Genomic DNA, 15,997 nt, shown 5'->3' on the forward strand with positions numbered 1-15,997 from the left:
TGTGCACTGGGCTCTAAATATGGTGAAAATGGCTGAGAGACTCAAAATAAAATAGGAAAGAGCAGATAATGTGTGTGACCAACATTCATTTCTTTAGGAAGCCAGATGAAAAGGATTAACGTAGATATTTTTTAGCAAGTGTGGGGCTGCTTCTGTATTTTTCCTAATTATGGTAAAAATCTGACCTGTCTTTCTATATATTTTTTCATGGTAGTGCCTAGTGACTGGTCCAGAGGCAGTGAGCACAGACTGAAACGCAGGCTGGGCTCTCTGAACATGAGAAAACCTTTCTTTCTGTGAGGGTGACTGGGCACTGGCACAGGTTGCCCAGAGAGTTTGTCGAGTCTCCCCTGTTGGAAATCTGCAAAAGCCATCTAGACACAGTCAGTCATGGGTAACCAGCTCCAAGTGGCTCTGCTGCAGCAGGGGGTTAGACCACAGGACCTTCAGATGTGCCCTCCAAACTCAGTCATTCTGTGATTAGTGCCAGAAGGATCTAGTTGGTTTTGCTAGACCCATTAAATTTTGAAGCAACACAGTTTTTGCAGAGGGGAAAATAAAGAGTACAGGAAGAATGAACAGTGAGGAGCATAAACTTGCTAATTCGGGCAAGTTAACCCAGATGAACTCAACAGGAATTTCAAAGGTGAAAGAGGTGCAGGGAAGTTTCTGTAAATATCCATGTGTGTAAAACTGTGAGGGGGCGCTATCACAGTCTGTAAAGTTCCCAAGAAACGTGCCAGCCCTTGTACACTCTAAGACTGTTGTAAAGTTCCTTATCAAGTCATGTGTGTTCCTGAAGAAAAGCTTCACTTCTAGAAGAGGATGATAACTGAAGGACGCTGCTTGATCTTGTGAGAATCAAAACACTAATTAAGAAAATCCATGTGATTACTTTGTGTAGCAAAAACCAGTCTCTGACCCTTGCTTGGCTCAAGTGATGTGTAGGGTAAAATGTCAACTGCTTGAATGTTATGTATTCTGAATGAATCTCTTGTTAATAGTTTAACAAGAAAGGGAAAAAAATAACAACTTTGTCATGAATCTGTGGTGCCATCTGGAATGTAAATGCAGAATGCTGCTATTGAGGAGTTGGATGGATGAGGAGGTGAAACACCACATCCTGCTTCTGATCTCAAACTTTTTACAAAATTTTATTTCTCTGATGTATTGCTGATAACTCTGTCAGTGTAAAGTCACTGGAATTGACATGGATTGCAAAGGTGTTACTTTTTCAAAGACAACTTTTCAGGAGAAGAGGATGGAAGAGGTGTACTTTGGAGAAACTCCAAAGTAACCCAGTTTTTTTCCGATAGCCAAACCTGTGGCAAATCCAGGACGCTCCGATGAATCTTGGTGAAATATAGGAAATGCATTCTTCTGGTGTAACTGAAAATAACAGGCCTGAGCTTTGAAAAAGAATAGCTCTTCATTTGTTTCGTGCTGTTGACACTATGATTCCATCTTTCGAGGACAAGATCCTGGGATTTTCATTAATTAACTTCATTTAATTGTTAATTATTTTTCTCTGACATTTGAGGCTTCCTATAGCACACAGAGAAACAAAACACAAGTACCTTAACACCTGATTTAGAAAAGACTTTAGTTTTGAGTTTTATGGGAGATTCAGTGGAAACTCACAGGTATTTCACTGCTAAATCTACATTACCAGTAGCACAATAAGAGAAAATAAGTTCATCCTAAGGATCCTTATCTCTCCATAGTTTGGAGACTTACTTTGAAGGCGGTATTGTCTGGCATCCAGGCTGAAGAGTTCCACTATAGGCCTGATTTGAAGCTTTTTGAAAAGAAGCTATTCTTCAACTTGCTCCTACCTTGACAGCAGGCCCCTCCAGGGAGCAACATGTCCTGTAAACTGCCTTGCACAAGCACTATAAATATATTCATCCTGAAAGCCTGGTTCATGACAGAAAATTCCTCCTCAAGTAATTTCCAAATGAAGCTGTGGTCCTTACTGTCAGACCCACCTCCCTCTGCTCCATCTCTGAATCTTACAGTGAAGAAGGAATGGTAGTCTTAATCCTGTAGAAGTTGTGCCAAGAGGATGCCATGATTAGAGTGGTGCTTTTGTTACTCCATGTTTTTGTTACTTTTTTAATGCTTTTTGTTGCTACCGTGTTTTTCTAAAGAAAAATGTTTGAACAGCCTTCTGGCAGTTTTCCTTTTCTTCTGCTTTGTCTGCAGAAAACTGGAGGTTCTGAGCCCAGGGAATTGTTCAGATTTGTGGGACCTTCTTCATGAGATGCAGGATGATTAACCATAGGTGAAAAACTTTTGGGTGCAGTTGAGTGCTATCAAGGTGAGGTTGAGTTATGACTTCCCTGGCATGTAATTTCAGGAGGCTATACCTGGATTCAAGAGAATGGCAGTGCTTTCCACAGCTCCCAATCCTGTTTTCCACCAATAATTTGCTAACTGTTTTGGGGTGAGAAACTCCTTACAGGTGGGCTACTGATTTAGGCCTCTGAGGCCATCTCTTGAAGGAAATTAGTATAGTCAACCCTGACTACTTTCTTAGAACTTGGATCAAAGGAGTACTTTGGAATAGGTTGCCCAGGGAGGTGGTAGAGTCACCATCCCTGAAGATGTTTTAGAGGTGTGTGGGACCTGGCACTGGGTGATGTGGTTTGGATTTAGAGGTTGCAGTGGCAGTGCTGGGTGGATGGTTGGACTTGATGATCTTAAAGGTCTTTTCCAGCTTTGATAATTCTATGATTCTAAGTAATCCCTGTAGTAATAGTCCAGTGAAAATTAACTTGAAATACTTTACTTCAGCTGCAGCTGAAGTAAAAGCAGCTCCATAATGAATACACTGAGTACTTGAGCTCTGGACATAAAGAGAGCAGACTTCAGGCTCCTCAGGGAATCAGTGAGTAAAGGTAGCCTGGGAAGATGCTTGCACGGGTGCTGGGACCTGTCTGTGCTGGTCATGTTTTAAGCAGCCCTCTAAGGGCACAGGAGGAGGCAATTCCCAAATGTCAGAAGTTGAGCAGGTGAGGCAGAAGATGGCTTGGCTGAGCAGGAATCTTCTTTGGGAAGTAGAGGCAAAAAAAGAGGGTGTAGGCCCAGCAGAAGCAAGGTCAGGTGATGTGGGAGAAATATAGGATGCTGCTCTCCACTGCAGGAAGAAAATCTGAGCAGCCAAAGCTCAACTGGAGTTGAAGCTGGCCACAACTGAGGGGTACAACAAAAAGAGCATTTTCAAATATATTAATGGCAAAAGGCAGTGTGGAAATAACATCAGCCTGTTACAGGATGAGGACAGTCACTTCACAAACGGACATGGACGAGGCAGAGATGCTTAATGCTTTCTTTGCCTCTGCTTTCAGCACCAATAAGGCACTAAGGGGAGCACACTGCCTGGAGCTGGAGGACCATGGCTATGAGAATGATCAGCTCCCCGATGACCCTGAACTTCTGCAAAATGTCCAGCACTCAGCTGAATAAACACATCATGAAATGGGTCACCTGGCAGATGGGTCAGTTGATCATTCATTACAGTGAATGGGGTGACATTAGACTGGGGACCTATCACTGGTGGGATTCCACAGGGCTCCATCTTAGGGCTGGTGCTCTTCAACATCTTCATGAATGACTCAGGTGCAGGACTTGAACACTAACTTTTCTGAAGACATTAAATTGGGAGGAGCTGTGGACTTTGAAGGTAGAGAGGCCCTGCAGGGCAACCTCAGCAAGTTGCAGGGGACCAAACAAATGAAGTTTAACAAGGGAAGGTGTCAGATTCTGAACCTGAGATGAGACAACCCTGGATGTGTGTATAGACTGGGGAATGAGGCTGAAGACCAACACTTTAGGAAGGGACCTCAGGGTTGTGGTCTGTGGCAAGCTGAACATGAGCCAGCAGTGCCCTGGCAGCCAGGAGGGCCAACCGTGTCTTGAGGGGCATAAGGCCCAGCATTGCCAGCTGGGCAAGGGAGGGGATTGTCCTGCTCTGCTCTGAGCTGGGGCAGCCTCATCTTGAGTGCTGGGGGCAGTTCTGGCTGCCACAGTATAAGAGAGATACAGAACTATTGCCCAAAAGAGGGCAATGAAGATAATGAGGAGTCTGGAGGGGAAGTCATGTGAGCAGTGGCTGAGGTCACTTGGTCTGTTCAGCCTGGCGATGAGGAGACTGAGGGGAGATCTCATTGTGGTCTTCAGCATCCTCATGAGGGGAAGAGCAGGGGCAGACACTGATCTTTTCTCTATGGTGACCAGTGACAGGACCAGAGAAAACGGCCTGAAGTTGTGTCAGGGGAGGTTTAGGCTGGATATCACGAAAATGTTCTTCACCTGGAGGGTAGCTGGGCACTGGAAGAGGCTTCCCAGGGAAGTGGTCAGAGCACCAAGCCTGACAGAATTCAAGAAGCGTTTGGAGAACACTCTCAGGCACATGAGGCGACTCTTGGGAGGGTCAGGAGTTGAACTTTGATGATCCTGACTGAGCCTTTCCGATTCAGTATATCCCATGATTGATTCTGTGACTTGATTTTTTTGTGCCATTAAACAGATATATAGCAACAAGATGACAGAGTGTCCAAGTGATTAATACTATTTAGTGCATTTAGCAAAGAAAACAAAAGTATGACTTCTCATTTCTCACAAGATCATGTTCAGGCTGGTGGGAGCCAGGGGAAATCTCTGAGCCCTGATCAGAGCCAGTTTTGAGCTCAGACTGGGCTGCTCAGGACTTCACCCAGTTGGGCCATGAAAGCCCCAAGGATGTCATTAGCCCAAGCATACGGACCATGTCCGTGCTGCTGGGCTGTCCTCATGGCTTCAGCCTGAGCTTCTTGTGTTTCAGCTTTGGTGCTGCCTCACCCTCATACCATGCACTGCTGTGAACAGCCCAGCTGCATCTCCTCTATTCCCACTGGTGCCCCTAAAGCTGCTCCCCCTGGCTGAACCAACCCTGCTTCCACAGCCTCTGAGTGATCCTCTGCTGAACTCAGTCATCTTTGTCAACTTCTTTCCTGTGCTTGTGGCTCCAAAATGTACACACAACTGTGCCTTCTTTACTGCCCATGTCAAACATCAGGACATGTCAAAATAAACTGGTGACAGGGCTTGTAAATAAAATATAGAATTTTAACAGAATTCCTGAGGTGTAAACTGCATCTATTAAACATTTCCCCATTCTTCCCACCTCCAGCAACACCACTTCCATTTTATAAAATGAAGAGTTATTTTAAGTAGTGGAAGACTGCAGAAGACTGAAGAATAATACTTCTAGAAAAATTCAAAATTTTCAATTGATAAGTTTGAAAAGGATTTTGTCAGGTATTTCAAAGCCTTACTACAAGACTTCGTACACACAAGTGTGTTCCTTCCAAAATCTGTTCTTCAATTAAGCCCTCACAGGTAGATGATTTATTAATGGTTCAACTGATTCCCTCTAAGTTAAATTAAATTTTTGAAATAGTTATTCTTATGATGCAGTAATTATTTCAGATGAGAGAGTTATGTAAATGCGGCTTCACAGAGGAAGTGTTTCAATGGCAAAAATTTCTGAAGTTTTAATTCAGAATGGGCAGATAAGATTTTCAAATTAGTTTGAAGGCTTTGAAGTGCTGTGTTTTTCCTTTCAATGTTTCTTTCTAAGTGTTATTCAGCTTTTTCTCCCTTAAATTCTGTCTTCCCCTGACAAAGTAAAATTACAAAAAAACAGTTGTTTAGATACAGACTCTTTTTTATTCTTATAAATGGAGTGTTTAGTCAAAGTATTTGCCTTAGGATAATTGAAATGTGAGACTGAAGGGGAGCGCAGGAAGTCATCTGGTCCATACTCTGAAGCACATATATTTAGATCCTTGATAGTGTGTTACCTATTCTCTGACATGTCAGCGTTTTCATATTCTCCCCATAGCCTGCATTGTATCTTAATAGGCTACAATGAAGGCTTCCCTGTTACGTTACTGCCTTTCTGTGAATTATATTAGCAGTTGTCTTAACAAGGAAAGGAATTAATCATGTTTTCGTTATCTCAGCCTATTATGGCTTTGAAGACTTTTCTCATGCTCTGTAAAAATTTATGTCTTCTGGACTTTATTTCTTCTACTTTTTCCTTAGAGTGTTTTCTTAATTTTCACATTTATGTTCCACTTAGTTCTTTGCAACTAACATACTTCTTCCAGTTAAAGCCTTGCAAGCATCATTATCTCCTCTATGTTACCATAACACATAAAGCAATTTACTATTTTTAATACAGGGTTGCATTTGGGATTATTACTCAGTTTGAAGTCCACTGTAGTCTTTGTTCTTCCTCTACTATTCATTAATCCTTCTTCATTTTGTGTGGGTGTATTTTGCTTTTTACTTCCAATCGTTAGGACTGCATTTCTCTCTACCATATTCTATTACTCATATAGTTTTTTACCTTTTATCAGGTTTATTTATTTATCTTATTCCAGCACTGCTCTGCAGAGTATCTGCAAACCCTTTAGCTCAAAACTGTATTCATTTACTTGTGCTTTCAGATCGAACTTTTTTACTGAAAATACTGGGCACTACTTCCCCAAGTAAACATTTGTGAGCTGATGCCTCTTTTTCAGTGATAGCTGCAGTCTGCATCTGGGGTTAGAGTTCCTATCTGCTGCACACATGCTTCATGGCAATTTAATTTAGACCATGGTTTCCCTAGTTCATTTAGCATGGCCTCATGGGACTCCCCTGAAAACTTGCATAGTCAAAATGCAACTGCAATATCAAAATAATATAGTAATGGTTACTGCTCTAGTTTGCATGTAAATTAATTACTTTCTTCCTTTGTTTCAAACATTCCTACCTGAAACTTCCATTCTTTTGTAAATTAGTGAGTTTGGCAAAAATAAAACACTTCCATATGTCCTGAAATGCTGTCAGATGTCTCATGTAGTTACACCACTACATTGTGCTCTCAATACCATCTGGTTTGATGTTTCAGGATATCGAGGGAAGGGTAAGGTAATGTTGACTTTTCTGGTTTAGTTCTAATCTTGCTTCCTCTTTTTTTTCTCTGTTGAAGTTGATCTAAAACAATTAAAAATCCAGCTGATAGGGCAAGAGTGGCCCCTGCCATGTAGAAGCCTGCTCTGTAATCTCCAGCCACGTCCACAATCAGACCTGGAAAGAAACAAATGACAGGAGTATGATTGATGGAAAACAGGCTAATATAAATTAGCTCAGCAGTTTGAGTATATCCTCTTACAAAGGTAGTGTGCTGGATACATATTTTTCTTGCAGATTTCTACATCATGAGCACATGGAATATCACCCCACTATAGCATTTTTCAGTTTGAAACACAGTTGATATCTCGTTGATTTTTAAATGGAAATTGCTAGTGAAACAATAAATTACACAGTTTGAAGCACTTTCCAACCTAAAGTGTGGCAGACAGTGCAGGCACTGGCAGAAAAAGAAAAGACAGACCGTGCAGCTGTGTATATGAGTAGCTCCATGTTCTGTGGTGTAGCTGTCACCAGTTGCTGTAATTTGGACCATAACTACAGCACAAGTGAGTTTAAAGCAGGAAAGGAGATTCATCTGCTGGAGACAGAATTGGAGAATTTGTCTGATGCATTGTGGGTTTCCGGTTCATCATTTTACAAAGAGTCACAGATGTTAACAAAAAGACCTTGGTTTTCAGGGAGCTTTAAGCCAACCAAAATATGTAATGCCATTGTGTATTATACTGAAAAATCTCCAGTAGCAGCACTGCAGCAGTGTGTCAGCTGCCCTGTGGGTATGATGGCACATTCCTTTGTGGGCTGATGAAGGTTGCTTGCTTGTGGGAAGTTTGTCCACGTTTAGGGTATTCCCTAGCTCACATTCTAAACTAAGATCAGCCCTATATAGGCACAGGAACCATGAACTCAAAACTTTTAGATTTTTCACTCAGAGAAGGAAAGGAGAGCTTGAGAGGCACTTAGGGTTTCCTGCTCTTCCAAACCTTCTTTGTAGTTTATTAAATATGAGAAAAAGGGCCGCACTGATTCCCAGATAATTAGTACTAGTGACCAGCCACTATAAACTGTATTTTATTTAGATCTCTCCAACACATTTTTGATTCTGTTCTGTTGCAAACCCTCTACAAATCTTCCTGGTTCCTGTATTTTCAAAAGTGAATGAAAATATTCCAGTATTCAGTCTGATTCATTTGCAACCCATTAGTGATGTCATTACCACAAAAGTGACTTGTAATACATGAACAATGGTCTTTGGATGAGCACTCACATCTGCATTGTACAAGTCACACTGGTCAATTTTTTTTGCTGTATCACTTTTGAAAGTCTCTACAGCTTGCAGTTCATTTGTCTTGCATTTTTCCAAGATGACTATATCTCGTTGCAAGCCTATAAATCCATATGCTCATTGTCTGGTCTCTCTTCCCACTGTTCTTATGCATTGCCTTCCCTATTTATTATACTAGTTGGCTCAAATGCCGTCTAAAACCATTAGGCATTTCTCTGAAAATTTCCTTCAGGTTTGCACAGCCTAATGCTTCAGGCTGTTCAATTTGAACTTCTGTAGAAACCCTCCCAACAATACAAGCATTTGTGCAACATCACTAGTCTCAAATTTCAGTTTCTTCTCTGAAAGTGTGTGTCTGCTCCTTGTCCCAGAGGCACGCTTTTTTAGCAAGATAGTTGGAGGCCATCAAGTGGCATTATGTGGGATTCAGGAAGCAGGACCACCATGTAACCCTGCCTTTCATCCCTCCTTTCTTGATGAAAAGGTATCTCTAAGATCACACAGAAGAGAGGGAGCAAGGTATTTTGGAGAGGATTTAAACTGACTATTTGTTTTTATATACTTCTTGGCTCGGATTCCCCTGAGCTAAAACAGGGGGAAATTTGAGTGCAGATCCAGATCTTTTCAGTTTGTATTACCATTCCCCTTTCTTCTTGTAAACTGTATTTGGCAATGAGTTGTCTTAACTTACCTGCAAGAGGAGGCCCCACAAAACCTCCAGTGCTTCGAATGAGCATGAAAAGCCCTAGAGCACTGTCAAATTCTGGCATGCCTACAACATCTGCCAGCACTGTAATGTGAATGGCGACTGTTGTACCAAAGGAGAATCCGTAGAAGCCAGTGAATATTGCCAAGGAAAGGTAATTGTTAGCCAGTGGCAACAGCATCAGGGAAGTACTGATCAATGTAATTGTCATTGCCAGCAAATGAATGGTTTTGGTAACATGGAGGTTGGCATACCAGCCACACAGCAATCTGCCTCCAAAGTCCACCATAGCCAAAATGGATAGGAGGGATGCAGTCCATGATTCATCTATTCCCAGTCTGTAGCTAAGTGGAACTAAAAATAATGGAGGAACAAAAAAGCCCATAGCAGTTAATATACCAAAAATGGCATAAAGTACAAATTCTGTTCTCCTCACAAGCATCCAGTTGAAGGTTTTGTGCATGAAAGGAGACGTATCTTCTTTGTCTCTCCTGGATGCACTGTTGCCAGATGGTGTTTCAGTTTCACAGTGGCTGGCCTCAAGGAGGCAGCTGCTTGCCAGGGGTCGCATCAGTACTCCACAGATGCAAATATTGAGTTGGATGCCACCTATGATCAAGAGGGAACCTTCCCATCCATATTGACTAATCAACCACTGGAAAAATGGCCCAAACATGAATGCAAAGGCACATTCTCCAGCACTGGCAATAGCATTGGCCAAAGCCCTTTTCTTGGAGAAATAGTGGCTAACAATGCTAATGGCTGGTGTCCATGAAAAAGAAATGCCAAGACCTGAAAAAAAACAATACAAATAGCACTGGTTAGACACTATTGAGGTATTTTGTGAAGGTGGAAATTAAAGCAGTCAGTGCTTCTACATTTGCAAGGTTTAAAAGCGTCAGAAATAAAACATTTTTTGCCTAGAAGAAGTATGAGCTTAGCTGGAGTAGATGTAAGGGAATATTTGTGACATTCTATTCTGTAAGTTGTATATGTTCAAGTGAAAAAGGAGAACATGAAGTATATACATTATTACATTCTCACTTTAAAAAAAAAAAAAAAAAAAAGTTGGTTTCACAGCTTTGTCAGTGTGTGAGAAATCACATGGTCATGGGGTTGAAGCTAGACATATCTCAGTGTCCATGCTGTCTGTGTTAAAGTTGGTACTAGGTCAGAATAGCGGATGAAGCTGAGCTGTGTTCAGGGTAGACAGTGAGACAGGACATGAATGAAGCTGGTTTATTGCCTCTGTTTGCTCTTCATTTTCTTGCTCGACTGCTTTGAGCAAACTTAAAACCCGCTCTAACTTAGGGTTTTTTTGATGGCTCCCTAGACTCTTTGGCAACCCAGGACTGCCAAAGGGCTCAAATTCCAGACATTTTCTCAGGCATCCAGTGTGGAATTCAGAATGGTTTATTTTATTCCCTGCTAGCTTTGCTTCCTGTTCCAGGAAAATCTACTAGCTGTTGGAGACAATTTTCTGGCCTGGTTTTTCCTGGAGTGAAGGAAAGGATTGGAATTAAATGAAAGCCTTAGGCGCTGTTCAAAACATAAGATATGTTGATAGAAAGTGTGGAATTTGGATCTCCATATCTTTTTACTTCAGCACCCTTTATGAAGATTCTTTTAAATTTTCACAAAGCTCTTATCTCTGAGTGAAAAATAAAACAATTTCCTGCTTGCATATAATTTGCAGTGTAAATTACTGGCATCTAAATATTTGTCTTCTTTGTCGTTGCAGGTTTCCTGTACAAATTCTTATTTCCAGAGTGGGACAGAAGGGAAATCACTTTTAAAGAGCATTGCTTATTCTGGCTGCTCATAAAGTCAAAATAGATACAATAGATTTTAAAACTCCTACCACTAGCACCCTCAAATAAGTTGCTGGTGGAAGAAAGCCATAAAGCCATAAATTCATACCCTGTAGGAAGCCAGTTGTTGCATACATCCAGACCATGTTGAGCCCAAAAAATCCCAGTGCCATTCCTGAAAAAGCTAGAAGTCCTCCAGTGATCACAACGGTCCGATGGGTATATTGTATACACAGTGAACTGGCAACAGGGGCTGGATCAGCAGAAAAATCAGAGAAAGAAAAACACATTAGGAACATTACTCTGATCAACATGGCCAAATTAATAAAACATTTTGAGGAGGTCTACCCTTATAATGCTTGACACAAACAGCCTTCATTCTGCTGGATGGGGTAGGAGGTCAATCAAAATTTCAAAATTTTATCCTTGCTGATAGAAAAATGACTGTGCCTGAGGCACAGATTTGAAAATATATTCAACATATGTGGACTCTTTTAAAGGGAACGAGCATTATAGTGCCTTCCTTGTAGTAGGACAGTTGTACCAATTTTCATATAAATATACACCTGCCAACTAGACAGAACCCCATGGACTGTTTTAGCAGAAAGTGAAACTTCAGCCACAGAACCTATAGATTCATCTATAAATATTGTACTATTGAGAATGTGTTACTGATATGGCCGGCATGAAAACTTTCTGGAGAAAACTGACTTTTGCGTTCTAAAATTTTGCAAAAATCAACTCTTAATGGAATTTTAAAAGTTTATAAAGGACAAAAAATTAGGGTTTATTTTGTGGTAATACTTTAACAGAAAACTGGCAGTTCATTTCTTAAATCTTTATTTGGTGGTACAGTTTCTCTAAACAGAGTGCAGGGGCTCTTCAACACAAGGGCAAAGTTGCAGGTGGTACAGATCTGATGGTGCAGCAGCTGCTTTTGGTCTCCAGTCACTGTCTGGCAACACCTGAAATGCCAGGGATATTTCTGCTTAATTAAGGATCAGTTTTACTGCCTGCTGTTTTCTCCATCAGCATCGCAGAGTCGAGGTCAAGGCCCTAGGATTTCTTTAAATAGCCACGACCACTAGGGGGTTCCCAAGGACCGCCTGGCATGAACCAGCTCCCTACTTCTGTTAAATATCCTTGAAACTGGAGTTCGTGCATAAAACTGAATTCGGTTAACCAGGACCATCATTCTAAATTGAAATAAGTAGGAAGACAATGATTAAGAGAGAGCAGCCAGCAAGGAAGGTTTCGTAGTAGTTTGTAGGGGCAGGTTGTTGTACATTCACCTGTGTTAAGATCAGAATTAAGAGAATTTGGTAGCTAGGATGAGTGAAATAAACCTGACAGAATATTAGTTGTTAAAAAATCTGCAAAATATACGTGGTCTGACAGCAGGCAGACCTGGCAGGAGTTATACAAACCTCAAATGTCTCATCAGCTTTTACAGTAAAAATCTGATAATTTTATAAGTATGTAAAAATTATACTGAAATTTGGTCATTATCTTAAGATGTAGTCGATAAGACATGATAAAGTACATAGAGTTGGTGAATCATACAATATGATGAGAAAAAGAACAGAAAAGTAGACACAGGTTAAAATCCATGAAAGTTCTTGAAGACAAGAAAAAGATCTGCAGCTGGAGCAGAAATATGACCAAATCTCAAATTTTAAATACTAAATAAGGAGAATAAACAGGTAGAAATTAAACATGGGGTAGCAAGAGAAAGAAAGAAGCTAGCCACAGAACTAGAAATGGGGAAAAATATCTTGACTCCAGAGTCTGAAAGGATAAGGGCAACATACAGAAAATGTAGAAGCAATAGGGAGGGATGACAACCAGAGTGCAAAGAGGAAGGTGTTGGGAGGTGTTGGGAGGTGTACATCAGTACCGAGAGAAGGCTGGTGAAGGTGATGGGGAGGATCCTTGCTGTGGTAAACTGAACAGCCTGTTGTAAGTGCAGACCTTGGGAGTGGAAGCACATGCTCTCCTTCGACACAAGAAACAGACCTGCTGTTTAAAGGATCCAAAAAGGAAAAAAAAAATAATTCAGTGATCATCCTTCATACTGAGCCAAGTGACACTTAAGGTGTCCCAGAGATGCATATTAAGAAAGACTAAGCCAGGCCAGGAAACATGCCCAAAGAACTGGAGGCTCTGGTGATCTTCTTCAGGAAGTCTTGTCGTCCCTAAAAATGAAGCAAAGCCAGAAGAAGATGAGGACAATTATGTATTGACTTGAGATATTTATAAGTTACTATACAGAGGGGGTTTGGAATGTTTATTCACTGAAAGAGGATTATTTGCGAAGGATTTCAAAGGATGAAAAACAATTTCTGTTGAAAATAATAGCTGGCTTCCTTGAAGTAGGCCGGCTTCACACCTGGCTAGGCAAATATATTTTTGCTGGTTTATACTTGATATTATTGTCTCATAAGCTCTATTCCTTGATACATTCCTATACTATGTAAACATATGCTGTAACAAAAAACCAAACCCAAACCAAACCAAAACAACAAACAAACAAACAAACAAACAAACAAAAACCTCCCACTAAAACAGGACTGTTAAGTTTTTCTCTCCTTTACTGGCTTTTTCTTCTCATGGAGTTTAAATGCCTGAATGACAAAATAGTATCACAATATGTCAGTGATATGTCTAATTTGTAAACCAAATTTATAGATTACCATTTATTCATTTCTGTGGTCTGTGAAGCAGGTTTTTCAGTTTTTTTGTTTCAGTTAATTATATCTGTCACTGCAAAGCACCCGTCAAAGATAGCAGTTTATAAAACTGATAAAATCTTTTCAACTCAAGACTTATTTTATCTTTTTACTTTGACTTTGGGTTACTCTTTTTTTCCTTCTGAATACATTTTTCAAAGAAAGATCAGTTGCTCTTGATGTTTGGAAGTACTGCAATTCCAAGCAATTATACTGATAGGTGTGGACTGAGTAGGATGCATGTAATTATACAGCATCTATGCAATGAAGTGTCTTCAGAAACAAAATTATGATAGCATTTATTATGTAAGGATATTTACCTATTGCAACTATATATCTCTATGAGAATATGCAGAGTAGACTTCACAAATTCTGTACGGTTCAAGCCTGCACATGTTTGGAATCCTCACATCATGTAAAGGATCATGCAGATTACAAGGGTACCAAGGACTCTCTAAACAACCAAGCTGAGTCAAACACAGTATGTTTCCTATTTTTCCGTCCTTCATTTAGTGTGATGTGGTATTTGACCTGTTCCCATAGCTCACTGCCTTTGACTCAGGTAGGTCACTCACTCTTTCCCTACTCTCTGCTTGTGTGCTCATGTCTTTATTGAGTTCTCTGTGAGTGAATTGATTTTTTTTTCTTTTTAACTCTGTGAGTCTTCTGGTAGATCAATAACTTAGAATCATACTAAAAGGGGCAAAGAAGACACAGAATTGGTAATACATGCAAAGAAAGGGGATCTTTGTGAAGATAAAAAGAACTGGGAAAAAGCAGGACTGAGAATCATGTTGGTAGCAGATGGCTTACCTGATAGATGGGGTCACGGTTCTTGAATTTTGAAGTGCTTTGAAGAATTGAAAGTCACTCTGAGATCAGTGAACTTGCACAAACTGGTTTAAGAGCTTGATTCAACAACCTCTGTGGCTATTAGAATTATCTCTAATGAGTTTAAATCAAAGTCTGTAGCAAAACTTAATCATGAGTTTAGGTACATGACTTTTTTCAGGCAATCAATTCCTGTGTCTATAGAGTTCTGTTATTAACCCATTCCATATCTGAGGCAGAAAAATGTCAATTTTCTGAAAATTTTCTGTATTTTCTGTAGAAGGAAGTCTAGACCTTATATATTTCTGGGTTTGGGGTTTTGTAAGGAGGATTTCCAAACTTGCTCAGGTAGTTAATATTAAAATAAAATGCTAGAGGAGTACTACCACCTACCTCCTAAATGAAAGACAGCAATGGTTACTGATGTGATCCAGGAAGTGGTGCTTGCAAGTTCATCAAAGTGCTGCTGGATTTCAACAAAGAACAGACCGAAAGTCTTGAGGACAGCAACACTGAGGCCCATCACCATGAAGGCTGACACTACCACAACCCAACCATAGCCACCGTCTGGTGGATTGCTGTCCTTAGCCTTCATCTTTTCCAATTCTTGGATCTTATCTGGGTCTTGGTTGTTTGTTGGGGTTTTTTGTTGTTGTTGTTTTTTTTTTTTCTTCTTTTTTTTTTTTTTTTTTTCTGGAGTGGTAGTGATGGTGATGAGATATTTTAGCAGATCTGTGAATTGGAGAAGGCCCATTGTTAAAGAAATTAATTAAAATATTCTAGGAATTACACAAGTAATTACCAAGTTAAAATACAACATGTGTTACAGTGGTTTGACTGAAAATATTACCTGGGGAACAGATGCCCTAAGAGACAGAAGACTAAATAAAGAACTTAAAAAAAAATCAACTACAGAGTTAAGAAAACAAAAGGAGCGTGCAGATCTGAACAAAGGAGACAAGACAATGGGAAAATATTTAGACATGAAGATTTTCAAAGATAGAAGAATTTTAGAGTCCTTAACATTTTAGCATTTACAAATATTAATAGTTCCTGCAATGCCAAGCATTTTTGACAATATAGTGCACATCTATCCTTGTGAAAATATAATAATAGGCAAGAATATCTTATTAAACCCCAAACTGAAAAAGTATATTTCCCCTTAAAAGTTTTTTGATAAACATGAAGTAATCATGCAGTGCATGGAGGACACAGGATCTGGCTGGAGGGAGACAAACATTCATACATTTTTCTGATTTCTTCATGGATACTAAATTCTGAGCAGGGATATTGTACAAGATGCAGAAGATCAAAAAAGAACTATCTCAGGAGGAGAATGGGAACTTGAGATAGCTGAGGATGTACTATATACTTAAAATTATCTACCCTGTGTGCAGCTGGGAAAAAATGAGTTGCATGAGGGAATCCATACCACTTGAAATTATCCAGTACAAAGAAGCAGTCACTAGTCTTGTGATTTGCCCCACAGTCTCAGGAGGATCTGAATCACTGCAGCAGGGTGGGGAAAAGAAGCCATCAGAGCCTTGTAGGGATCAGAAGCAAAATCATTCTACTGCCATGTGTCTGGACTGGCATGGCACTGGACATATTTGCGTGTCTTAAAAAAATCTCAGAACAGCCACAAGAGAGGGACAGACTGCCTTGTGTT

At 40.2% G+C, this 15,997-nt stretch overlaps 1 protein-coding gene across 1 annotated transcript; it reads right to left on the reverse strand.

The window, feature by feature from the left end:
- Positions 1–6,916: 6,916 nt before the first annotated feature.
- LOC136288739 (monocarboxylate transporter 13-like) lies at positions 6,917–14,923 on the reverse strand. Its single transcript, XM_066182249.1, has 4 exons — positions 14,722–14,923; positions 10,878–11,021; positions 8,943–9,749; positions 6,917–7,122 (listed from the first exon to the last, which is right to left on the reverse strand). Exons 1-4 carry the CDS (start codon positions 14,921–14,923, stop codon positions 6,917–6,919), a joined length of 1,359 nt encoding a protein of 452 aa, XP_066038346.1.
- Positions 14,924–15,997: the final 1,074 nt, after the last annotated feature.

The sequence above is a fragment of the Chamaea fasciata genome, unplaced genomic scaffold (assembly GCF_029207755.1).
Source record: "Chamaea fasciata isolate MVZ Bird 193981 ecotype frontalis unplaced genomic scaffold, bChaFas1.0.hap1 SCAF_4, whole genome shotgun sequence".
NCBI classification, from domain to species: Eukaryota; Metazoa; Chordata; class Aves; order Passeriformes; family Sylviidae; genus Chamaea; species Chamaea fasciata.

Bases quoted from the DNA above. Each gene is read 5' to 3' on its own strand.
- LOC136288739 (XM_066182249.1), bottom strand. From the start codon at position 14,923: ATGAAGGCTAAGGACAGCAATCCACCAGACGGTGGCTATGGTTGGGTT. The intron at 11,022-14,721 runs GTAGGTGGTAGT...CTGCTGATCCAG, and splicing joins TGCTGTCTTTCATTTAGGAG to CCCCTGTTGCCAGTTCACTG. The intron at 7,123-8,942 runs GTAAGTTAAGAC...GTTTCTTTCCAG, and splicing joins TGTGGGGCCTCCTCTTGCAG to GTCTGATTGTGGACGTGGCT.